The sequence below is a fragment of the Phasianus colchicus genome, chromosome 11 (genome assembly GCF_987193195.1).
Source record: "Phasianus colchicus chromosome 11, bPhaCol1.hap1.1, whole genome shotgun sequence".
In the NCBI taxonomy this organism is placed as follows: domain Eukaryota; kingdom Metazoa; phylum Chordata; class Aves; order Galliformes; family Phasianidae; genus Phasianus; species Phasianus colchicus.
Genome location: NC_143446.1, coordinates 6,138,534 through 6,165,515, shown reverse-complemented (window position 1 = coordinate 6,165,515; position 26,982 = coordinate 6,138,534). Strand labels below are relative to the sequence as shown.

Sequence of the window (26,982 nt, the reverse complement as noted above, 5' to 3'; positions counted from 1 at the left end):
TAGGAAATAGCCAGTAGTCTTTATTGATAGAAATATTTGTTTTTACTTTATAGGCATTTAGTCATAGTAAGACCATGACGTATTTACTTGCTATGATACAGTACTGTGTTTCTCTGAAGTTTAATGAACTTGTATATGTCTTTCTACTGTAGATTGGATCTCTGCATCATGGACTTGGTTGTGTAAGTATTTTTCTTGTACTCATTCAAAGTTTGTAGTTGTTTTAAGTGGTGATGATGCACTCTGTTTCATTTTAGCATTTTCAAAAATTGGGCTTCTATCAAGCAAGTTTTTTTGAGTTGTTGTAATAACTGCAAAGTATGAAGATTTCCTTACAAATATGTTTACCAGCTACACTCTTTAATTTACTGCCTGCAGTTTATAGTACTCACTGCGTGTATTTCAAATGCTGTTATCTCTATAGGCATTAAATAGCCAGTAAAGAATAAGAAAACAAGCAAGCAAATTTACAGCAGTATGTCACCTTTCCATCTGGTTTCCAGTGTGTTTATTATTTGTTATTTCTTGTCCATTTCGATATTGTCTGATGCTCTAGAAAGATATTGCAATTTATGTTAACTGTTCTCCTGTGGGAGGTAAATTGACATAGAAGATACTGATTTCAGATTCCAGATAGACATGTTCAATAACATCTCTAAAACTAAAATATATAAATGCATAAAATAGTATTCCTGAAACTCTTCTTCTGACATGGTATTTCACTTACTTTCATTTCATGATGGCAATATTGGTAGTAGTTCTAAATTAAAAGAACAAACGTATAAAGGGAAAAAAAATAGTCTAGGAGTGAATGTAGTATTCTGAAATCTGATAGCCTTATGCAAACTTGAGCCTAATGATTTTTTAAAATCAATTATGATTTTATCAATATAATGCGCTGCGTGTTAACGTCTTCACCAGGACAATCCAGGGAGGTTACTTTAAAATTCCATTTGTTTGCCTTCTGTTTTTACTTTTTTCTTTTTTTTTTGCCATGTAAGTAATTAAAAGCATTCAGAGTTAGCTTTCTATTCTGTCTTTGTTTCATGGTTGCATGTCTAAGAGTATCACTGAATTGTAAAAACCAACTGAAAGACGTTACCTTTGTGAAGTATGGTGGAAGGGAATCTTATAGGATCATCCATTGCTATGAGTGAAAACATCTTTTATAGTTAAATTTCAATACCAAGCTCACTGTAGTTGTTTGCAAGTTCATAGACTGGGTGATACCCTTTATGTTGCAATAACAAATTTAAGTCTGCCATGTACCTGGAGGCAGGGAACAGTGAGGACATGCAACTTTTATTCCTGCTACTTTTCATTGAGAACACCCATCAACTGTTCAGTTGTCCAGGACAGTCAATCTGAAAGTAGAAACCATTGATTTCTCCAGCATTCTTCACAACATTGGCTTCTTTAGAAAAAATCAGATATACTTTTTAAATAGCTTTTCCTTGCAGGTCCAGGGAGGATGAGTAATCAAACTAATGCCATAGATAAATTAAATGCTATTAGAATTTTGTCTGTTAATAGCAGCTGTCATTTTATTTGGGAGGGATAATTGAAGTGTCACCATATGAAGTGACAACAATCAGGAATAAGGCAGATAAAAAACAATAAGCTTTTTTCCACTCTACTCTTTTTTTCTGCTCACATAGAGGAAGAAGCAGCATTAATAGTCTGACTGCTTTTGTTTTCCTAGTAAATGTCATCATTCCTATGCAGAATCTGGAATTATAAGTAAATATAAGATATAAATGAAATATGTCCAGTTATTCTCTACTTGAAAGTTTAAAGGACTACTTTTAATACTGTTAACAAAGCATAATCTTTTGCATTTGAATGAAGTGAAGTCTGACTAGACAGAAAAATACAGTTTTGGAGATAGGTTCAGCAGGCATTTCTCATAAAAAATGGAACATAATTCTTGGTTTTCTTGCTGGCGTGAGAAAACAAGCCATCCTGAAAGTGCATTACTATCCTAATGTCACCTTTTCCTTTGTATCAGGGAATGAAAAAACTGGCTTAACTCAGTGGCTGACAAAAAGTAATCTACAATGTTACTAAATCTGTCATCTCACAAAAGCTAAAGTTGTTTCATATATTGATATGTAAAAATGATCAGGAAAGCAAATATAATTTGCTATGAGCTTAATCTTGAGTTCTGTTAAAGTTTTATTGTTTCACAAAGTAAGGATCTACCCCTAACAAGCCTTCCATAGGTATCCGAATGCAGGCTGTTAGAGTTGATATGAGAATGTTGTTGAAGTTTGAATGTCATGCAGTTTGTAGCATAGAAATCCTTCTCGGTGTTGTTCCTCTTTTATTGAAAAAGCGTAATGAGCTTAGAGGTAAAAGATATTTGAATTATTCATACAAGACTCCAGGTATGAAAGGCCCTCTTCTTTGGCTAAATATTGCTAGAGTAACCATGAGCTTCTGTATTACCATAGGTCCTCTCCCTACCCCACCGAAGGCTTGTTTGCTACTGTAGACTCTTTGAAGTTCCTGATCCGAATAAACCTCAGAAGCTTGGGTTGCACCAGCGAGAAATATTTTTATTTAATGACCTTCTTGTGGTATGTATTTTCAGTTTCAGGGGGTCTTGTTTCATTTTGTTTTGTAAGATTACCTTTGCTAATGCTAAGATTCAGAGAGGACTGATGTTTTTCCTTTTTACTCAGCGTTAAACCTGATTATATTACAAGACTTATTCTGTTCATGTGCTTACACTGAAACAAACTTTTGCCTGTAATTCTCATCATGCTTTTGTGGAGTAAGGACTATGATGTGGGAAGCCTTTACTGAATTATCACCAGGTTGTTCATGGCATTTTTATCTATTGCTTATAAAATCTAACAGATTTTTTTTCTGGAGAACTCTGGGGGACAAATTACTTTTTTTCCCCTTTTTCAGTGTATGCATTTACTGCCTGTGGGGTTGAAAAGACTTGTAGTGTGGTATTCAGAAATGCCTCTGTCTGTGAAGTCAGCAGTAATAAATGCATGCACATTCCTAGAAATAAATATCTTTTACTCTGAACTCCAGCAATTTCAGAATGATTAATATTTAAATTTTCTTAGTTTTGTTCACTATATATAAATTATTTTTAAATGGAAGCCTTTTATTGATTACTGCACTTGAGCATAAGAAAATACTTTAATACCATAGCTCTTATTATAACGAACAAAAATAACCTCTAGTTTAACTATATCTCTAAGGAATGTCTCCCTTCAGTAAATAATGAATTCCAGTTACTTGCAGAAAAACTAGATTATGTATTTCTGTGGTTGTCATGAAGCATGTTTATTCACTGACACAGGAATAGGATATGTAAAGAGAGTTTGGATGTAAATTGGTAAAGTGCTGTCATCTTCAGGCTGCCAACTTCTTGTTCATTTTTATCTACTTAGATGCCTGTAATTTTATCAGAATTTTCTGTAAGTAATGTAGAAGAGATTTGTTAGTTTTAGTAAAATGCTATGGAAAAAGCAAAAATTAGAAAGAACCATTAAAAATAAATCTCTTTATATTGGATGAGATGGTGTGAGACAATATTTGGAGGTGTACAAGTGGAACAGGCCTGGAAGATTGCTCTGCAGGTGAGAGGAAGGGCTAAGAATTAAACTTGGCTTGAGAAGTCCACACCAATGGGCTGTAGTAGTCAAACTAAGAAGAAAGCATGAAGGAAAGTGTGGTAGCAGTTAATTTCTTTAAAAGGATGATTAAAAAAAAATATATGTTTTTCCTAGCATGTACAGTGTACAATAAATGTGCAGGCTTTTTTCTTTTTGAATGTAGAAAAGTAGAGTCCTGGAGAACAGAAAGCATAGGCTTTGCATCTGGGTAAAATTTTGAGCCTTCTGGCTGAGAGAGCAGTACTTCAAAGCTAGTTTTTTGTTTCTGGGGGAGCAGCAGATTAAATACATAAGTTGAATTATGAAAAAAAGAAAGAAATAGCAAGTTAATTTTTGCTGGAAGGTTATAAATGCATGATAAAAGAGATATTTTACTTTATTTATTTGATAACTTTTAGGTGACCAAGATATTTCAAAAGAAGAAGAACTCTGTTACATACAGCTTTCGACAGTCCTTTTCCCTCTATGGCATGCAAGTTCTTCTTTTTGAGAACCAGTGTAAGTCTTTTCTCTCTTTTTAGATGATTTTATTTATTAAAAATAAATAAATAAATAAAAATTGTATGAAACAAAGGGCTGGACAGGACTTGATTCTAATTTTAGGAATAAAGTTGCTGTGAGTTGAGTTTAATCCTGAAGGTTACAGCCTGGTGTCAGCATACAAAGACTTCTATTCGAATAATAGTTGTCAGAAGCCAGATCTAGCCAAATGTGTTTTGTGAACACTTGTAAATAATGGAATGGTTGTAAAGAAGCAAATAAATTGTAAATGTTGCTGAATCAATGGTACAATTAGTTGGAACTCAGTATATGATAATGACGACTACTATAGTATTTTCTGTAATTTAAGCCACTGTTTCATATATTTTCCTGATTTGGTCTTACCTTTGTGTCTACTACATATTCAAATATAAATCCAGACAGAATTAGGCAGAGATTCTGGATTAAAGTTTGTATTTTCCACCACCTTTTTGTTTATGTCAGCTGTAATCTGCATCAATCCAGTATTCCCTAGTGCTTTTTCATTCTTAGCAGTCAACAGTCCAACAAAAATCCAGTTTTTTTGCTTATGCTCCTGCAGATTTTAAAGCCAGAAGCAGTATCTGTAATAATGTGACTAAGCACAGTTGTCTGCATGGTTCTTAGGGAGACAGTCTATTTGATGAAACCTCAACTTTCATGATAAATTGGATACATTTCAGTTTGACATTCAGTAGTTCCTGTGCTTTTCTCTTGTGAAAAGCTCTTGTATTCATTTGTCCTTGAAAATGAGCTCCAATGCTCATCTCACTCAGAAGAAATTACTGTTTTTTATGAGTCAAAGCATCTGGAGATTTTGAATGAGAAGACCTCATAGCAGTGATGGAGCCTGTGAATTATTTTTATGCAAACATCTTTCTTTCTTTCTCTCTCTCATGCATATTTTATATAATATAAGATTCATTTTTAGAGAGGAACAGCAAATATTTCTGTACTGGATTCTACTGTAAGTAGAAGAATATTTATTTCCACTGATATCAGTTTAAAAAAAAAAAAAGAAAAAGAAAAAGAAAAATACCATAAGCATACCAAGTAGGAGCACTTTATTCAAGTAAACTTAAAAATATCTATAGTGTGACCTGGAGAAAAGGATTTAATTCTTGCCAGCAAACTGTAGGCATTTCACTGAGACACATCAGTAGATGTATTTGGGTTTCTCAGGTAAGACATTCCAGAAGATGATGAATAAGTGAGCTGATTGTACTTCTAATATTGCTGTCTCTTGGGTAGAATGTAGTGATTTTTCACTTGGGAAAGAGAAGTATTGTTCTTGTCTGATTCGTAAAATTGATCATCTCCATTTTCCCTGTTCCAGTCAAGCTTTAGGGTATCTTGGCCAGAGCCATTGTGCCATTCATTAAACCTATGTAGCAGCTGTCAGGATCAGCTGATTTCAAGTGAATAAAATTTAATGTAGTTAAAGGAGAAGCAACAAAATACTGGTTTGGCTACTAATGAGGTTGAACAAAATTATTTGGGTTAATAATAGAAATCAGCTATGCTGACAGGTGGATGAGCTCCATAAGAGAAATTATGTCATTTATCACTAGTAAATAAGTAGACCACAGGGAATATGTTTTACATTTTCAGTCAAAATCACTGAAAATACTCAGGACAAGTAAATCTTTTTAGAGAGAGTGTATCTAAAATCCATAAATACTTAGGTCAGTGCTTCCTGATGCTTAATCAATGTGTTGTAGGGAAGTATAATTTGGAATTAAAACGTTTTGTTGGTATATTATGTAAAGTTTTGTAGTTTATTTACTCTTTTGTGAAGGAGCTAATGTGACTGTTAGGAGTTAATAAGTTTCTTTACTTGTTCAGTTTCAAAAACATCTTTTTTTCAACTGGTATACTTTTTAGGCCTGTTCTCTGGATGTCTGGTTTCAGGGTTCAAGCCAATGATCCACTTCTGTAACCTTACTTAGCATCAAAATCCACTGTATTTTTGGCCATTTGACTGTATTCTGAGTGACAGCAGCTGCAGACTACTCAAGGCAGCTGTCTTATTTGATGAAAGATAGCTGGTATTGTCATATGTTTAGGAGAAGCAGATTAGCTAGATAGATATTGCTTTTGTGCCAGATGCCAGTATCAGACCCTGGCAGAACTCTAAATTCTTCCTCCCTTCTTTTTCTCTGTGTCCCTTGCAGCTTGGGGTACTTGGCAGCTTTTTTTCACCTGAGAGAACAGTATGAGAATGGACTAGTACTTGCACTTGCTATTCAATATTTTAACTCTATATACTGTTGAAACCTCATGACTTTGAGGGAAGACACTGCCTTACATCATCAACTGGTTCTTGAGCGAGTGATTTTTTTTACTATATATGGGGTCACCTGGACTTCAGATTGCATACATAACTAAAGATTTGAGTCAAGCAGTGAGTTAAAGAAAACACTGTGAATTGGGATGCACATTTTGAATTTTTCTGACATCCTGTCTCTAGAAATCTGTGATTCAAGAAAAGACTGATTCTGTTGTCTGTAGCTGAGCATATCTTCATTATATACTGTCTTTCTATAAATGAACCTTTTATCTCAATTACAGAATATCTTTGAGTAGCTGTTAAAATTTCTAGCCTCATGCAGCGGAAGAGACAAAGAGGGTTTTTCTGAAAGTTCTACTTTTTATACGATGGTGCCCATAATACGGACCATTTTACTTCTCAGTATGTAATTTCACAGGTCATTTAAAAGAAAAAAAAAAAAGAAAAAAAAATCAACTAAGTAGGGTGCCCAGGATGCAAACTCACTAGGGAATACTAAAAACTACATTACATACTAGTGTGTGTCTGTATTCCTAAAAATGTTAAGTTAAAAGGATGAGTCAGTTTCTAGTACTTGAGAAATATTTGAGTAGTCTTTACTCAATTTGATTAAGCTAGGTAATGGGATCTATTCAATGAAATAAGAATTATCAATCCCTCTACATTTTTCTTTCTTTCTGTGATTTTTCTTTTATATTGTACATAATACCTTAAGGATAACGGCTGCATAAAGATTGCCTTTCAATATTCTGAATCTCAACAGTTAAGCAGTTTCATAATGTCTTACAGATTTTGTTTTTCTGTGCCCTTTGACTTTGACTTCCCAGATTTTGTCCCCTATGTTAATTTAGAAAAATGACCAAAGCTTTGGTATTCACATTTTTCTTCACTTTTTCTTCTAGATTATCCCAATGGCATACGGCTCACATCAGCTGTTCCAGGAGCAGATATCAAAGTACTAATAAATTTCAATGCACCAAATCCTCAGGACAGGAAGAAGTTTACGGATGATTTGAGGGAGTCAGTTGCAGAAGTTCAAGAAATGGAAAAGCACAGAATAGAGTGTAAGTACAAAGGTACATATAGTAGTGCGTTTTCAAACTAATCAAAGTGAGAAAGTCTTTAATGTCTGCATAGCCCATTAGAACTCCTCACAACTTCAAAATAATTTAGTTTTTTTCCATGTCTTTTATTCCTAAAAGAAGAAAAACCCAATGATCCCTTAAACTTCATCTAGGTTGATTTACAGTAATTTGGTACAATATAGATGCAGTGGAAAGTTAGCCTGGACAAACTGTAAATAGCAACAGATTTATAATTGTTAGTGTAAATTACAGTAAAAATTTAAAGAGTAATTTATGTGACTGAAATTTTTGATGACGGCCCTTTGGATAGTTTTCACTGAATTCTTCTGCATGCTGAAGGGAAAAAAGGCCATCCAGAGGGACCTTGAGAAATTAAAGAGGTGGGCTCATGTGAATCTCAGGAAATTTAACAAGGCCAAGTGCAAGGTCCTGCACAAATACAGGCTGGGTGGAGAACAGTTTGAAAGCAGTCCTGGGGAGAAGGACTTGGGGATGTTAGTTTATGGAAAAACTCAATGTGAGTCAACACATTGCAGCCCAAAAGCCAACCATATCCTGGGCTGCATCGAAAGTAACATGGCCAGCAGGGCAAGGGAGGTGACTCTCCACTTCTACTTTGCTCTTGTCAGACACTACCTGCAGTGCTGCACCCAGTTTTGGGGCCCTCCAGCATAAGAAGGACATGGACCTGTTGAAGCAGGTCCAGAAAAGGCCTCAAGGATGTCCACAGGGCTGGAGCACCTCTATTACGAAGAAGGACTGAAGGGAGTTGAAGTTGCTCAGCCTGGAGAAGTCGCCAGGGAGACCTTGTGGTCTTTCAATAATTAAAGAGAGCAGGGAGTTGGAACTAGGTGATCTTTAAGGTCCCTCCAATCCAAACCATTCTGTGATTCTGCTTTTTTTTCTACACTTCTACATTTATATTCCTGTATTCTCTTGATTAGGTAGCTTTTATACAAATCATACGTACATATTTTGCTGAATTTCATGTGACTGTCTAATCATAGAAATTTATCCTCAGTTTTTCCAACAGAGTAATAGCCATTCATCCTGTATGTTGTGCTTTAAAGCTGTTGGTACAGAGCTAAATTTCCTCTCGTATTTATCATCATCTGCCAAAATGAACACTTGGCTGTTATTCAGAGTGTGTATGTGATCACATACAGAAATTGTGATGTTACTTTGTGCTTCGTTATAGCCAGTAATTATAAATTGAAAAATTATTCTCTTTTGTTTCAGCTGAACTAGAAAAACAGAAGGGAGTGGTGCGTCCAAGCATGTCTCAGTGCTCCAGTCTGAAAAAAGATTCTGGCAATGGGACGTTGAACAGAGCTTGCCTGGATGACAGCTACGCTACAGGGGAAGGGCTGAAAAGAAGTGCACTGAGCAGCTCCCTTAGAGACCTGTCTGAAGCAGGTAAGCACTGCCTTTATTTCCTTGCTCTGACTACAGCATGCAAAGATGTGTGATTTATGCATAAGTCGCAGCTCACAGTAGACTGTAAGAACTGAACACTGAAACTTGAGTAACTTACAATAACACCAAAACTACAAACATTTTTAATAGCTCTTCTGTCATACTTTGTGTTTAATTTGTTTGTTCTTTTACCCTTGTTCTGTTGAGCCACAATTATTTGAAAACATTTAAACCATTGTAGATTGCTATATATACTTTAAAAGGAGAGTGAAGACAGTGGAAAAATTGTAAGTGTTTTATAGAAGAAATGGTTGACTTGCGCTAAGAGTAACCCACTTAGTTTACCTTTCTCTTTTTCTTCTGCTTTGCTTCTTCCCTTGATAAAGTAGGCTTAGAAAAAAAGAAACTAGAAACTGGTCTCTGTGTAATAATTGCTTTCTGTGTATTTTGTGCTCAAGTGTACCTGTGTTACCACATTGATGAATGAAATTGAGTGAAGCCCTACTAAATTCTGTTTAGAGCTATGTAATTCAGTTATACAGTGTCCCCAGTTCTATTTTATTATTTTGCAATTCAAGATAAAGTTCCTAATTCTTGTATAAGGGGTGATTGTGAAATATTATTGCCAGAATAATGAAAGAAACCATTCTGGAAAAGAATACTGATATCCCACAAAACCACTCATGTTTCTAAAATTTATTAGCTGATTAATATAGCTAAGGACTGGAAAGGAGTGGTGGTGGGAGTTAGTTGCTAAAGAAGAATCAGGGGAAAGTTTGGTATGTGTTATTTTGTGATTTGTGTGTGTAGTGCACAACTGCCATACCCATGGTAATACAGGCTACCACAGGTAGTAACCTTGTGTTTCAGTGTTAAACGTGATTCCTGGCATTGCAAGAAGTCACATCTGAACACTGTGTCTAGTATTCAGAAAGTACTTCTGGAAGCAGTAGCAACTATATTTTTTATTTTCTTTAGTTCATAGTCTGTGTTGCCTAATCTGATTTGTTCTTTTAATTGCAATGATGGTTTACAGTATAGTCATAATTTCAGCACTGTGTCTGTCTTCAGTAGTAGACGCTCTTTTTCTTTTTAACTGAGGAATTGATTCTAGCTGCAATGAATAAAATCGCTGTAAACTAAAATTATAGCCAATGTTTTGTGGGTCTATGTATGTGCATACAAGTATAGAGAGAGTAAGCTCTTTCAATTGTTTTATTCTCCATTTAGACTTTCATCCTCATGCCCATTTGCTTCATATGAAAGACCTAGGGCCTTGATCCACAATGAAGTTGAAGTTGAATATTTTTGCCTGATTGGCTTCAATGGATTTTAGATCAAGTCACTAAGTCTTCACCAGTACTATATCTCAGATTTGAGGATACTTTCATCATCCCTTTTTGTTGTTTTGTTTTTATTTCACTAGAATGAGAACTGCCATATTGTTAAATATGTGAGTTCAGTAGGTATGTTTACACATAAATGTAATTCTTGGTCAATTTTTTCCATCTCAAAGGAATTTTTCATCCCAGTCATTCAAACGTTTTCATAAATTTAAATTCATGTTCTGGGTGTTATGCAATAAACAAGTATTCATAATCATGAAAACATCACATTTCAACAGGGCATGCATACATTTGGCATGCTTATTACTGAAAATAACTTTTTTCCATGATAAAATATAGAAATCATTCACAGACTGCAGGGTTTATCAATGAGTTTGTTAAACCCAACTAAACTTAATTTTAACAAGTTGAGAATTATGGAAAGTTTCTGTTTGGTCTTGTGCAGTGCAACTGACTTGAAAAATGACGTTTGTTACTTGCTTTGTTATTTCATATAATAATTTTACTGCGATTATACCAACATTTTCTACCTTTTCTCAGTGAGTAGCTTATATGTGAGGCTGACTTGGTTTTGATATGGGGAAGATGATTCACAGAGTAACAAATGCATTGCTTTCAGTTAGCAAGTTACTGTGTCCCAGAGATACCATATGAGAGTACTTCTGTAAAGAATCGCGGAGTTAGGTTGCCTCAAATCTTCTTTTTGTGGTATGGAACACAGAAAAGACAAGGAGAAATGAGGAGCGGGACTATTTGGGATATGTGTCTTTAAGTGAATTTTCACAGGGATCCTTTCTTATTAAAAAATAAGTCTAATTAATGTTGGAACTCTCTGGCTACATACATTTGCAAGAAGGCAGATAACTACCCAGTGAACACCGTAAAAACAAATAAAAACTTAAAGATTGATTCAAGGAAAGGGGAATCTGATTGACCAGCATTTTGATTGGGTGTGTATGTGGCAAAACTATATTTAAAAAAAACAACAAAACAGTCCATTACTCTCAACCAGATGTCACAGTAGCGTACAGTGGCTGTAGAAACAGACTTTACATTTCTGTCTTGGAAAAGTGTGTGAATGTATAAGCTTAGGTCTAATAAATGTCAATACCATAACGATTCTGACCCTTAAGCTGTAAACCATAAGGAAAGACAAGATTTCTCTGTCAGAAAGCAAATGTCAGGAACAACTTTCTGAGGTTAGTCTTCTGTGCATTTGCTGTGATAGTTTAGATGATAGTTGTGAAAATGATATGAATGAGGTCCTGATTTTGTGGGTAGTATTGATTGACAGTTACTTCCAAGGACTAAAAAGCATAATGTGGCAACCAACTGCTCGAAGGTGTGAATGTGTCAGAAGCACTTGTGCTTTATTCTTTCTCAGAAGAAAAGAAAATAGTTATTTTTACTAAATGTTCTTGAGCTGTAGTTGAGGAAGAACTGAGATTTTGTTCTGTAATTTTGAATTCTTAATTTACATAAAAATATTAACAGTAAACAAATTCTAATGCAGTCGTAGTGAGTTTTGTGAAATCTGGTAGAATGATGACCTTTTCACCACTTAAGCAATATACAGTTATTTCTTCAGCAGATTTAGAGGAAGATGTGGGAAGTGTAGCCATTAAGTACGTGGGAAGATTGATTTGTTTGCCATAGCAGAGCATGGAGTAAGCTATTCGAGTTTCCGATTTTGGATGACTTTGGGTCATCTGAATGCCAGTGGTTTTTCTGTTCCTGGAGGAGCTAGTTCTATGACACTGGGCTTACAGCAATGAGCACTAGTGGAAATCAAGCTTTATGCCCCTCACCCTCAATTTTTAAGGCAGGGATAATATTTATTGCATTGGTTAAAAAGTTATAGTGTACTGAAATCTGCACAGAAGTGCAGGGTGGTGTCATGGTTATAAAAATATAAATAGTGCTTGTTTCATAATCTCCTGAGCAGTCTCAAAACAATCAGACCAGTAGAGATCACTTTTAAAAGCATTTGCAGTAAAGTAGTCCCAGCATTAAAATAATTCTATCTATATGCTTCATGTAGTCTCATTTGTTGATGGTTAACTTTTTAAAATATTTCTTCCTACTTTCAGGGGAAAAAGTTTCTTCATCTCTCCCCCACAAACATAGAGTTTCATTTATTTATTTTCAGAATATTTTATGTAAATTGTAATTAAAAAAAGATTGTAAAACTGTCAATACCAAATCATTCTCTAGCTGTGTATAAAAACACCTCACGCTGTGTATGGCCATCTTTGTATCAACAACTTTTCTGTCTTCTGGAAAAGACACCATTTGCTTTTCCAGTGAAGGAGGTCAGTAAGGTCAGTGTAGTTGTGTTGTATCCTCACAGTCTGGAACTTAATCAGTATTTTGAGAATAATCTTTTTGAAGAAACCGAGCAACTGTTTTCACAATTGATCTGTGATCACAGGATTGTTGCTGCCTCACAGAAAACAAGATGAAAACATTAATGTTGCAAAGAGACATTTCTTTCTGAGAAGTGGTCTCTGTAGCTTATCATTAGAGTGTATTGTTTAGATAATTTTGAGCCAGTTATGTTCATAGTATCCATTATATCCATAGCTCAGTAGTTGCAGATTCTGCTGCTGCTGTGCATCTCAATTTCACAACCTGTGTAGTACAGTTAGTGTAATGACTCACTGTTAGAAGAGCTGCTAAAGTAATTTGCTTTATCAAAAAGATCGTTTAAAACTTTTCCTCCAAACTTTTTTTCAAGAGCTACGCAGCCAAATTGTGTATTTTTGTTATATCACTGTACTACGTTAGCTAATGAATCTCTGTATCTACCATCAGTGAACTGTTTGAATGAATCAGAATTGTTAAAATAAGTTAAAACTCACACTAAATAACATTCTTAAAAATTTCAGGTCGGACAGAATATATTAAGCAAAAGTGATCTTCAGATTTGATAACACCTCCTTGTTTTATAGATTAGGGTCAGATTATATAGATTCAGACAATACTAAACTATTAAGCTAGTACAGTTGTACTTACACACAATTCTAGCACAGTCACCCTTTTCCTGAAGTGCAGTTTGAACTGCTACTTTAGAAAGACATTTTTGGATGGTTTGTCATCTCAAAGGCCAGAGTACAGTCTTGTATAAACATAGACTGACAGGAGAATGCTCTGGAGGATTTAGTTAATATCTTTCATATTGTGCCGTAGGACAATGCGGAATTGGGTTCAATTTATTTTCAAGAAAATAAACAAAGTTTTCTGTGTAGGGATAGTGCCTATCTGTGGGAAGTTACAGGCGTTTAAAATAGGATTTTCCATTTGTTCTTGGCTCGTACTTCTGTGCCTTGAAGTTATTCTAAGCAAAAATCCATCTGTCTCTTTCTGTCCGTATATACTGTATTCATGGTTATTTCATTTAAGTACTTTCACTCCCACAGTATGCAAAATACATTAGATTTTCCTGTTTTCTTTTATTTTTGGCCACAGCTAATGACTTATGGCAAGTGTCAGTCTTACTTGCAATATTCACTGCTCAGTTAAGAGATGGCTGTCTTTCTCTGTTTTTGTGTAAACAAGCAAGAGTTATTTGAATGTTAATCAGCACTAATCCCACTAGCAGAGCAGAAAAAGATCAAAGTCTGACTAGAAGTGAAAGTAAAGTATTGTCATAGCCCTGAGAGGGTCAGTTATGATTTTGATGAGATTAAAGCTTGCAGCAAGAGGTGTATGACAGTCTGTCTAGAGGGAGTTGCTCAAAATTCCAACAAACATACAAGATGACCAAAACACTTTTCCCTGACTTTAATGTCAGTGCAGGAGGTTGTACTTGTGAGTAATTCTCAGTGATAATGAGAGGGTTAAATGTTGCTGTAGCCCAGAGAGAACAGTAGCTCTTAAGAGAAAGTTGTATTGCAGGGCTGCATCCCATGACTAAATATGTCCAAGTTGTGTTCATAGATCCAATAGTCTTAGGTTATAATCTTAGATCGTACTGATCCATAAGACTTACGGATGTTCTCAACTTGTCTCTGAGAGGACTTGTCAAAAAGCAAAGGCAAACCTCCCAGGAGCCGCTACCAAACCAGTCCCAAGTTCTTCTCCTGAACTATCTGCGATATACAACAGATATTAGGGGGCTTTGAGGCTTCTAAAGATGAGGATGTGTGGCTCACAGGGTCAGTGATTCTGAAATTCTCACATTCCTCTCCAAAAGGGTAGGAAATTCTGAAGTCAGCAACCTGCCAGTGCGAAGTGGAGATTCACTGATAGTTGGCATTGCAGGAAAATGGAATGGCTGTATTGAGAGAACATACGTATCTATGGAGATAAAGATTTTACAGCAGCTCTGAGAACCTGGCTATTCTTTAGAGATTAGCATTGTTTATACACCTTCCCAGTAAAGTATTGTGAAACTTTCCTAAGCAATGCTCAACAAAACATCTTTTAAAAAATGCCTAATTCCACTGCAGTCGTGGAGTTCTCTCTCCTTTGAAGTGAGACATAAAATCTGGGATCCTGTGTCCTATATATAATCATTGAGGTATTCTGGTTCTTTAGGCAGGCAGCCTGGTATTTCATGTGTAGCTGCAGGCAAATGACTTGGGCAGTCTAAGAGTGTTGAAGCAAACAACAGGTCCATCAAACTTAAATGTAAAGCACTGCACAGCTAAACAAACAAAATCTAGCCATAATGTCAAGACAGATTCCAGTTTTATTTATTAATCAAAAATTAAGTTTAGTTTCTTTTAAGACATCATGAAAGCAGATTATATGAAATCCACTGAGGTTCGAAATTGAAATGCTGAAACTGATGCCACTGGCATTCCCCCACAATGAAGTTCAGAGTATGCCAAAATTAGATTATACATTTAAGCTAATACCACCCCACGAATATATATCAATGCTACAGGTCTTTAAAGAAAACTTCATAAATAATTAGATACCAGAAAACTGAACAACTTAAAATTGTTGCTGGTCAGCATCACGACCATACTGCTAAATACAGATGTTAAGATACATGTGTTTTAGGAGCTGTACAAATGGCAGTATCACACCCCAGTACTTACAGTTGATTCACAGCAGAAATGCCTTCTAAGTTAAAGTCAAGTACAGAAACTTACATTAACTAACGGCCTTAAAAATCTAAGTTTCTGCCTTAGTAGCTATTGTACCAGTCCAGTGCAATGTTAATTCCCCTGCAGCCCCCCTAGTAGCATTTAGAGACTCCTCTAGCGATTCAGGGAGAGCGGCTGTTTTTCACCCGGGTCTTGTCTCAGTCTCTAATCTATGGTGTTGCATGTCCTGGGCAGGCAAGCGTGGGCGACGCAGCAGTGCAGGATCGCTAGACAGCAATATGGAAGTAAGTAGGAAGTTACTGATGTCTAGCTGGATGTGATGATGTGCATTTCAAACCTTTCTTTTATATACATATTTTTTTGCTCTTTTTTCTTCTAACATATAACCTGCCTGCCTCAAGTAAAATGCATGCCTAGGCTACTCACTTTGTATTCTTCCAGCTTAAAAAGCACTGACAGCTTGTTTTAGACCAATGCCATTTTTGGTTTGAGCTAACCTTGTTCCCTTTGTTCCTGCAAGCATGGTTAAATGAATATGATGTGTCCTTTTGCCACCATTTCAGTCTAGTCCCAGCTTAAAAGCCCACTTGCTCTTTGTTACAAAGTACACTGTTCTTGCTGTTTGATATTTAGCTAAAACTATTGATTTTCATGCTCAACCATTCCCATTGCTTATTTTCTAGTTCAGTGTATGCAGTCATGACACCATGGAATTGCACAGATAGGGCATGGGAGGAAAAAAAAAATAAAGACAGGTTAATTCAATGTGGATTTCATGAGATTTCATTCATCTTCAAACCATTTATATATACTGTTCATGTCTGAATTCAGCTTGCAGATTTTTCTTTTTTTCTTTTTTTTTTTTTTGTTTGCTTTAGATAGATTGCAGCTTAAGTCTAGCACACTTTGCATAGTAAATGTTGTGTCCCATATCTCTCTTTACAAAATACAAATCCAAAACTTCCAGAAACTAAATAGACTATTCCAAGCTAAATAATAGAAAACACTGGACCACAGCTCAGAAAGGCAAAATCACATAGAAAACTTAGTGACAAAAGTGATGTGGTTCCATTTAACACATAATTTAGAGGTAGGCTTGAGAAGCAGCATTATGGTGTATAGTAGTAAAATACTACTATAAGTTTAAATACTGTTTTTGAAATCTGAATTGTAACGTTTGCTGCTATGTGTTTAACCTTTTAGGTTGAATTAACATTTTTTTGTTGTTGTTGTTTTTAAAAAAGCAAATATGGTAATTTTTAAGTATTTAAAAATGTATTTTTCATTTAAATACACACTCCTAGATATTTTGTCATGCTACTTTTCCGTGACATTTTCCATACCTAAAGCAGTAGCTTTCTATACTGAAGTGTTAATGCCTATACATGTCCCAAGAAGGGCATGATTGCCTCGCTGGCAACTTAGAGAAGTTGGAAATAAAATTTTCCTAGAACTCTTTAACATATTCCACCCATGTGAGCACTGAAGGAGGAGTTTGTGGGTCAGTGTGAACTTTTTCTTTTAAACATCTTAAAATTTTTTTTAATTTTTATTTCTATTAATTTCTTTTTAGGGGTCCATCATTAGCAGTCCTCACATGCGCCGAAGAGCTACATCAACCCGAGAGTGTCCATCTCGCCCTCACCAGACTATGCCTAACTCCTCCTCACTCCTAGGTTCCTTATTTGGTAGTAAAAGGGGAAAGCCACCTTCCCAAGGCCATCCACCATCTGGCTCATCACAGCAACCTCCACACCCTCCAGTAATCCCACATCAGCAACACTCACAGCATCCTTCTGCCATGCATCATGCAGGGCCAGCTGAGGGACAGACCCAGGCACAAGTACACTCCCACCATTCGCAGTACTGTCATATGCAGCAGAACCCACCACCCTATCACCACCACCACCACTACCACCCTCCCCAGCACATCCAGCACCCACACCAGTATCACCAACACGTGCCCCATTCCCAGCATGCGGCACACTCCCAGCATACTCCTTACATGCAGCACCCCCACGCACAGCATACCCACTCTCCTCATCCACCACTGCCCCCCCCACACCCTGGGCACTCTTCTCATCCCCAACACACTCAGCATCACCATGGACCGCCACCACCTCCGTCCACTTCAGCCAGCACTAAGCCCAAACACAGCGGCATCAGCACAATAGTCTAGAACGTATCGACCCTCTTAATAACTGTAGTTTTAAACACAATTACAAAAGCACTTACAGGAAGCAACAAATAATATTGTCAGTTTTTACCTAGACAAATAATTTAACTGAGTCGTGTGAGCTTAAAGGCTTGCTGATACTAAAAATAAGTCAAGTTAGTGCAATCAATACTGGTTTCACTTATCTACTCCATAGATGCTTACCATCTGGTTAGTTCTTATTTCCAGACTGCCTTGAAAACATGCTGCTTGCTGAATATAAGTAAAATTACCTTTTACACCAAATCCCTTGACAATTTTACACGCAGAATAAAACCATAGTCTATGATAAAAGGAAAAAAGTGATACAGAACCAAGTGTTGCATTCTTGCTCTTTTATTGTCAATGGGCAAAAAATAAGTAGACCTGATATGGTTGATGAAAGTACGTAAGTAAACTTTATATAATATAAATATATACATATAAATATATATATATACTGTATAGTTAACATTTGTGCTTGGAAAGAAATTTTTTCAGTCCACAAAGCTAGCAATATAGACTTTACAAGGAATTCCACTTACTTGATAGGACAGTATTATAGATGAATAGCATATGAAAGAGTAGACCAAAAACACTAAATGTTAGAAATAAATTTCAGACATTTCAGTATTTTCATTAGAAGTCAGTCCTCTGGACTTGCTAAGATTTCTAAGCAATCATTATTAAATGTGCCAAGTAACATAGCATTTAATTGTTGTAGTCAAATACTGCTTTGTATAAATCCTTATTTTATTAACATGATATCATACGTAATCAGTATTATAACTGCTCTTCTATTTCAGGTAAGCAAACTTGTTAAGATGCAGTAATTCTATGGTAGCAATGTAAGGGATGACCTTTTACCAGTGGTCATCTTCAAGCATTGATCACACAAATTTAGACACTTTAAAGGCTGTGATAACTGTGAATTTACATGATCCACATTTCTTTTGTATGCATATGTTTTAATGAACACACATGAAGAGTTATAACAGGTGCATGTATACACTGCAAAAACATTCATCTCAAACATGAAAATTGCAAACTTCCATCCTTCTCAGCTACTTTGTTTCCTGTTTACCATAATTTCTTATTTTTACCCCCCTGTTAAGCTGAATTCTAGTCTGAGAGCATTTCCAGGTGGAAGTGCTCTAAAACTTGAAGGTTTGTTTTAGAATTTAGTGTAGGGTTTTTATATATACTAAAGAAAAAAAAATCTGTAATTCCATGTAGCCATGCACTAGCAATGAAGTGGCTTCACCATTTTTACTCATCACATTTGTTAGTTTGAAAGTAACCAGCACTCAGCAGGCTGAGTTTATGCTCAAACCCTCACTTTCATAGTCCAGTTAGTTGCAAGACATCACATAAAAACAGGCTGTGCTGTTGTTGCTTATGTGTTGTAATCAAACCATTTGCAAATTGATATAAAATTTTATCCCTAAATCCTGTACAGTTACACATGGCACCTACTTTGTAGTTTCAGCAATTTGAGCCACTGCAAGAACTTTACACCTAAACAGTAGAGGCAAAGGAATCAGAACAGCAAAACTGTACCAGCCTAAAAGCAAACCTTGAAGAGGATGAGCAAAAAATTCCAGTGTGACATGGGTAAAAGTAAGAATAATAGTCAATTTTATATTTAATAATATTTTTTCAGGAATAACGAAGAAATCAGTTAAAGTGGAAAGAAGTTAAATGAGACTGAAGTGAGAATAAGAGAGTAACCTTCATTTTGGCTTGCTCATGGCATCTATAATATTTGGGGTGTGTGTAATTATTTTTCCCTTTCATACCATTGATATCACAATACCAGCAAAACTGCAAACTCAGCACTTTGTTAACCTCCACAGAGAGCAAATACAGCAATCTAGAGTTTAGCCTTTTGTTCAAAGCTGTCCACATTTGTTTCCCACATGTGCAATATTTTCCCATTCTGCTCCTTCTCTTAATGGTCTTCATTAAAAGAAAACAAATGGTTGCATTATAATTTCTAAGTATCACTCATACTTGTCTAAATTCTGCGGCTAACCTTAAGAGGGCTCCTACAGGTCCCCTGAGGCTCTGTTCCTTGCAGTTTAAAAAAAATATATACTGTTCTTATAGGGGAAAGTAGAACTGTCTGCATGTCATCTAATGTTATTAGTGTGAGGCTACACTCTACATATTGTATATTTGCAAAATATATCAGTGTTAACTGTTGATATTAGTTGAAGTAAAGTGATAACATATTTCAATATGTAGACTTTTCTTCATACATCTGTACCAATAGTAGAGTCTAATTGTAATTTATAGGTTGTTCCAGAAAAGATAAAGAGTCATTTGGTTACAATTATCTTTCACAAACTGCATCTTTTGATTGAAATGGAGGTAAGAGTGCTCCTCTTCATTGAGAAGCAGTGACTGTACTTGTTTCAGATGCAGAGTTTTAATGTAAGTAAAATTCACCGTGTACTGTGTAAATGCAGAATGTTCAGTAACAGCTGAGAGGAAAATCTGACTCAAGCTGTGTTACTTAGTTAACAGTGAAGACCTTAAATCTCCAGATCTGCATTTGCTTTGTTTCAAAACCCCTTTCATTCATTTAAATTAGTCAAATATAAATATTCTATACTTACACTGTAAGCCACGTTTTAGTGCTTGATCACTGATTTTCCATGTGCAATCAGCTAAATGTTCAGGAGAATCACAACTGTGCATGCAAAAAACATCTGCAGTGATTTCATCTGCACGTGGAGAAAGAGTTTGTGCCTACCTTGTAAGGTGCATTAAGCTGCATGTGTAAAATCACAGACTATTTTGAGACTAGTTTAAAAAAACCAAGATGGTCGTATAGGAGCACAGTAACTGTAAACGTTATTTCAAAACAGTAGGGAGAAACAGTGGACTCGATTATTTTTTTTAAACTGTATTTAGGGTTTTAGTATAACCTCTCTGATTCCATTCTTGGTTAACAATTGCTTAGAACAGTGTGAGTCATGTCTAGAACAGGAAAATGACAGTATTTTAAACACTGTGCAGTTAAAAAAACTAATTTTTTTTTCTTTTTTTAGCCTGCAGGCAGGTATAAAATTGAGGTTTTTTTCCTCAAGTGCCATTGCCAAATAAAAACTGGTACGGAACTGTGTAGAGTGACCATGTTTCTCTTTTCCCATAAAAAAAAATGCAGCAAAGTAGTATTGCTGATTTGAAAAAATGAAAGGGAAGCCTAAAGAATGAAGGTGTGGCGACAAAAATCTTTTCTGGGACAACAATTAAATATATATTTGGGGTTTTTAATTTTCTTTTAAGTTAAAAATGGAAATGTGCAACAATGTAAAAACAGAAAACAGAGTTCATCCTAATATAATGTACGTCTTGTATCGCTAAAAAGAAAAAAGTCTAACATACAGTGTAGAATGATTTTCCCATCATGTACTGCATGCAGCAGAAGCCTCTTGTTTCTTGATAAAATGAGCTGAAAGACAGTCAGCAGATATTTAAAAAAATGAATCTCTAGATGTTGACTTGCTGTTCCATATGAAGCTGTGTGTTTTCTGCAGTTAAGCATGCATTTTGCTGTTCCGTTGTAAAATACCATCGCACTTCTTGCCTGCAAAATGGATTATTGTGTATATATTTAAAAGAAAAGAGGAACCAATAACAAGATTAAATTTGGAAAATAGAAAAGGGGGTGGTGAAAACGGGACCAAGTAGGGGGAGTAGACAATTCTCTAAATTGTACATAGTGTGTAAATTAGTATTACTCTAAGTCTGCAGTCACTTGGAGGTTGCCTACAATACCTATCTCCTGCTAGGAACTAAAATCAGCTTTGAGTTGTATTAAACTGTTAGAATTAGGTGTTGAATGCAGACTGTTAAAGACTTCAAAAATCATTACACTTACAAGAAGCTTCTGTTCTGGGGAGGCTTGAGACCCCTTTTGTAACTATGGGGAAGAAAGGAGTGCTTTCATTTTAATATGCATTCTGTTTGTAAGTAGTAACAGACCCTATTGATGTAAAACTATAACTGTGATCATGTGGAGAAATCAAATAAATCATTTAAAACTCTTTGTTTCTCATCTTGTGTAATCCAAGAACTTTAATTATTCAGACATGAAATGAAGGAAATTCATTCAGGTGCTATCCCGGACCTGCTGAGTTGATTTGAATTTTGCTACTCTTTTCAAAGTTTCTGTCATGGTTTCTGTCTTCATCTCAAATTAAAGATAAGTTGTTGGAAATAATGGCTGGTACTGTGAAGAGTGTGGCCTCTTCTCAGTAGGCCTTAGGTTTGTTTGGTGGTACTGTGAATATATTTAGTTCTGAAGTACTAAAAGGGGCAATAAAGAAAACACCTAGATCTGCAGGCAACACTGAAGAGGTTCTTGTGTAGTATTTTTGAAAGCATTTTAACACTTAAAAATAGTAACCATGTTTTGAATTTTCTTAAGCATGAGCTGCCCAGCATGTTGGGCTGATCCCGTTAATCTGGCTATCGCATTTCCATAGGAGTCCATGTTCAGATGATTGTCTACCCTTGATTTGTGTTTCAAGTTTGTCCTTCCCAGGGGTATGTCCTTCATTTCCTAAATGCAATCTACATTCTTGAGATCAAATATTCATTGCTTCTGTGCACCCGTTGGCAGAGAGCATCGTATTTCAGTCGGTGATGTAATGAGGTAAGTGCTACCTAATTGTACCTGAATTTGTACCTGTTGTGTTTGCTGTGTCTTAATGTACACCATGACACCTTCACCACTAAGCAGCCATGTTTGACTCACATGATGTTGTGCTTCTGCAGATACTTCAGATGATAAACTTTGGCATGTTGGATTGTTTTCATTCATTTCCTTCTGAATTACAGTGCGTCTAATGTCTGAGTTAAAACTAATGCTTACCTGTCAATTTAAGTGTTGTTCGCTTTTTTTTTTTTTTTTTTGCTATGAATTTTAGGAGATTCTTGAATTGTTTTGAAGGAATAGTCAACTAGGACCTATTTCTGAATGGCTGTTTTTTCAGAAAGTACATTCTTGATCAATTTTTTTTCATGGGTAAGTACCCATCTCTCACTAGATACTACCAATGTGTTTTCCCTTGGAGTGTGACACATTAGAGTATAGCTGATACTATCACACAGTCTGTTACTGGAAATGGAAGAATTTACAGTGCTGTTCTTCATTGGTCCTTCTTTTCCTATTTTAGAAACTATGATTTTGAGAACTTTGGTATATCTCTGCCTTTGGAGAAGCCAAATAGTCTGAATTCTCTAAGAGAATTCAAAAGAAATATTGCTATTACTAATAATCTGTGTTTTTTATTGTTCCATCTTAAAAGTAGGGCCTAAATAACATCTCTAAATGCTTTCTTACCTCAACTAAGACTATAATGAAAGCATTTATAATCTGGCCTTACTGAAGAAAAATAAACAGCCAAAGAAACCGTCAGTGTCGATTGCCATTTGCGTGACAGATTTGCACCAGCTGCAATAATGCTCAGCAACTTATTAAAAAATAAATGTAGGTTAAGCATATGATAGTCTAATGCTCAGCTACTTAAGTTTTTAAAATTATTTTAATATCCTTGTTTGTTCAAGGTGCACATCTTACTGGAATTGCATCTCTGATAAAAACTTGTATGTGCCTACCTAACAAAAAATGCCTTCAGTCAAGAAGCTTTTGCCTTCATACTGGGGATAAGCAATTTAACTCTAATATTAAGGAAGAGGCCAAGGTTTTCTGTTATGAGTTGTAACCAGACAACACGGAAGTCTAAGGTTTGAAAACTTTTCCTAAAATTGCTCTCGTGTTTGTCTACTTTAGGTGTTTGTGTGCCTATGTCAGTACACATATGGAATGTGAGTTTTTCTGCAAGTATTCAAACAACTGACAGAATTATGGTGCTGTTAGGATTGTGTGATAAATAATATGTGTACTGATAAACATTTGTAGAAGAACATATTTGTACTTACAGTGGCGTGCAAGAATAAATCTATAGTAGTGTTATGTCTGCATTACATACACCTTTTTCAAGAGGAAGCATATTGCATCTCTAGCTAGCTTACTAGCCTCTTAGTGATTTTTGCTGCTATATTTTGTTGATATAAAATTCCAAGAGAAGAATATAGCATGATGCAAAAATTGCTTTACTCTAGATCTATTTTTAATAACTTTTTTTTTTAGTTTTTGTTTCCTACTATTCTAAAAATTAAAGCCAAATTCTGTATTATGTGGTAAAATTAATCAACTTCAGGAAGAGACGGATCGTGAATGTTAGGATGTTTAGATTTCTTATTTTTACCATACATATAAATGCATATTTCTGTGATAAAATGTTGTGAAAAACATCCTCTTTATTTAGCAGTTTGTAATAGCTGAGGTGTGAAATAGCATCATGGTTGACAAGGCAGAGGCAGCTCAAATAAATCACACAAGCATACAAGTTATCAGCTCTGTTGTAAAATGACATACAGTGCTTCCATTTTCATTTATTTCTTCGCAGTAAAATAGAGAGATATAAACAGATATGTATAATGAGCAAGGAAAAAACACACCTTTAATAAGATGAATGGGGTAAGTTCTTCCTGACAGAAATTAAATGTTACGCATGCATAGTGGAAAATACTTTGTCTTTACAACTTCTCATTTCTGCTACAAAAAATAGATTAAGAAGTGTTTGACAAAGAAATGTGACTTTTTTTTTCTTTTTCTTTTTTTTGCCAAGGTGAATGGAAAGTGAAAGGGCTGTACAAGTGCTCTGAATTAGAAGGTGATGCTTTTCAGCAATGGTACCAGCAATGGTATCGCAGCAACTCATGGCTGGAAATTAATTTCATAATCAGCACTATGAAATTGTTTTTAATGAGGAGCGATCTGACTTTCAGTCATGGAGCTGCATCGTATTTGGATCCAGCAGTACTGAATACGTGCAGCCTCTGCTGTGCACATGATCATTGGCCTGACACGTCACTTCCTTAAGCCATACAAACCAGCAGTCCCTGTCCTTCACAGTGTCCCCACAGCTGCTGTAGGTCAGGCAAGGGAGCAAGAGAGAGCATGATGCCATTTGTGTCTGTGGGAAAGGAATGCTGCACTGGGGGGTAGGAAAAGAAGCAGATGAGCGTGTCCTCTGCTGAATGCTTGACCTTGACAGGCCTCCTGTGAGCATCTGCCTCCTCCATAAGCTCACTATATGCCCTTGATTGATTATTACTTTCATTTTACTGGCTAATATTTCTTCCCCAACAACAGAGAAGGAAAGTTTGTGAAACGCTTTTACTTAATTCATCGTATAAGTTGTTGTTTTTTCCATCTTTCTGGTAATTCTGGCTCTGCTTCTGGCTTTGATGTTACCCCATTATGGAAAAGCAAACAAACAAACAAATTAGAATGACTACGGTTTGGAGTACTTCTGTTGTGCTTTGAAACTAAAGTGATTAAAGCTTAAAGAGTAATAACTAGCCCAATGGAAAATGTGTACTGAGTTAAAAAGAGAATTTTGTAAACCTTCCTTATTTGAACTAGAATACCTTACAAAATAAAATGCTGAGATAATTTAGTGCTTTTATAATGAAGATTGCCAGAGCTAATTGGTGATTTGCCACTGTAAGTTACAAGTGCCACCGTAAGATGTGGGAAATCCCTTTCACTAATGATGTGTATTCATTTCTTTTTCTCAGATACTTCTCATGATAGCCACAGTTCACTATTGTGGATGCACGCTAACCTGGAGAAACATATTACACAGTGACACCATTAACATCCGTGTTTTCAAGTTACATTACTTATCAAGTTACATTTCAAGTGACATTACTTCCACAGCACATGGCTGGGAACAAAAGTGGAAATACCAGTTTCTGCTCTCACCTTTCTCAAGATTTAATTTGTAAACCAACTTTCTTTAAAATATTCAGAGACAGGAGAAATGATGCAGTGAGTACAGCAACACATACCCAAAGGGAAGATAGTAAGGAACTGCAAGTGCTAAAACTTCCCTAGCATCTGTCTGGCTGAAAAGGTGAAAACAGTTTTATAAAGAGAGAAGAAGCTGCTAAGGGAATTGTCTGTATTTTCCTGGAAGAACTGCAAGGATTGACGAATATTTTTGTAAAGCAAGTCAGACCTGCAGTGGTACTTTTTCAGTAAGTAAATTATACATCTCTCAGTGAGTTATATTATTGAATACCAGTTTTTAAGCAGTTACTGAAAAAATAAAAGTAAAAAGGAAAAGAGAACTATAGGGTAATCTCGTGATACTCATTCAGTGATCCAAATATGTTTTATTAATTCCTTCTTTTGAAAGCAGATCTGTGTGGAATAGGCTGGAATTGACATCACTGTGGCAGTCAGTTTGACCACAAAATGTGAGCTCTGGAGAGCTAACAGCTGAGTGGCTCCCTGTTAGAGGAAGGCAGTGTAGTGAAGAGCAGCCTAGCAGTTTCACAGGAAGCTGGAATTAAATGTGGGTGCACAGCTGGGTGGCAGGCAGCAGAGATGAGTGTTAAACAAAAGTAGGCAAAGAAGTTCGGGGACATCCCTAAAACAGAAGGGGGAAAAGATGTTTCAGCAACATATTGCACAGTTCTGCGCAATGAAGATGTCTGAAAGTCAGAATAGAAGAATTAAGTCTAATGGAGAATTGCAGAGAACTGCAGCTGCAGAAGAGTGCTTTCAGTTGTGGTCACACACAGAGCATTAGGAAGAGCTGCAGGAACGGGACAAAATAAATGGTGTGAGACACTTGTGCTGTAGACTTGAGATTCTCAGAACTGAAACAAACAGAGTTCTTTATTCACAAGGGACAGACTGCTCGTAGTTTCATGCCGTGGATGTGCTGTTTTTCACTATGATTTGTTCTGTGATTGGAATCAAATTCTTTACAGTACCTCTTGTAGGATATGATCACAATCTCATTCTCGGTAAATAAACGCACAGCACGCTGTTATTTCAGGTCATTTGAAATTCCCAGTGAGGCTTCTTTCTCCTGCCGTTTTCCAGTGGCCTCGCTTTGTTCTCACTGTTTGGATCACCTTCAGGCAATCCTTCACCTACGCTCTTAGTTTATCCTCTCAAGAGACATCACTGCGTTGTTATTCCACCCTGACGACCATCGAGTGCTGCAGTCAGCTCAGCGTTCCTCACCCACGCTGCAGCCAGGCCTTGCCCCTGGCTTTCCATCACCTACAACTAAAAGAAGTTCAGGCGGAGATCAGAAGCTCGGGTTTGGTACTTGGTGTCCTGTACGCTCCTAACCATGAAAAGGTGAAGGTATGGCCATCTTTCTGAGAAGCAGGGTCTCTATCTACAGAAAATCAGGAAAGGTTACAGAAATAGGCATTTCTTATCTATTGCTGCGCTCGGTTACGTAAGGCATCCTTGCGTCGCACACAGACCGCTGGGTGGCGCAGTCACCAGACTTACACCCGCACGAGGCTGCCGCAACACGAGCACGCGG

General features: G+C 36.2%; 1 protein-coding gene across 12 annotated transcripts in view; it reads left to right on the top strand.

Annotated features, from left to right (window-relative positions):
- The window catches only part of IQSEC1 (IQ motif and Sec7 domain ArfGEF 1), a 361,739-nt gene extending 342,717 nt beyond the window's left edge, over positions 1–19,022 (top strand). For 10 of the 12 annotated variants that reach the window (XM_031608745.2, XM_031608737.2, XM_090148117.1 and 7 more), the window contains 7 exons: positions 153–182; positions 2,454–2,579; positions 4,037–4,136; positions 7,350–7,511; positions 8,772–8,948; positions 15,586–15,635; positions 16,925–19,022. In XM_031608745.2, the coding sequence (XP_031464605.1) occupies positions 153–182; positions 2,454–2,579; positions 4,037–4,136; positions 7,350–7,511; positions 8,772–8,948; positions 15,586–15,635; positions 16,925–17,530 (1,251 nt within the window). In that variant the 3' untranslated portion in view covers positions 17,531–19,022. The remainder of the gene's footprint in view (positions 1–152; positions 183–2,453; positions 2,580–4,036; positions 4,137–7,349; positions 7,512–8,771; positions 8,949–15,585; positions 15,636–16,924) is intronic. The other 2 variants (XM_031608720.2, XM_031608759.2) reach the window with 2 other exon arrangements.
- Positions 19,023–26,982: the final 7,960 nt, after the last annotated feature.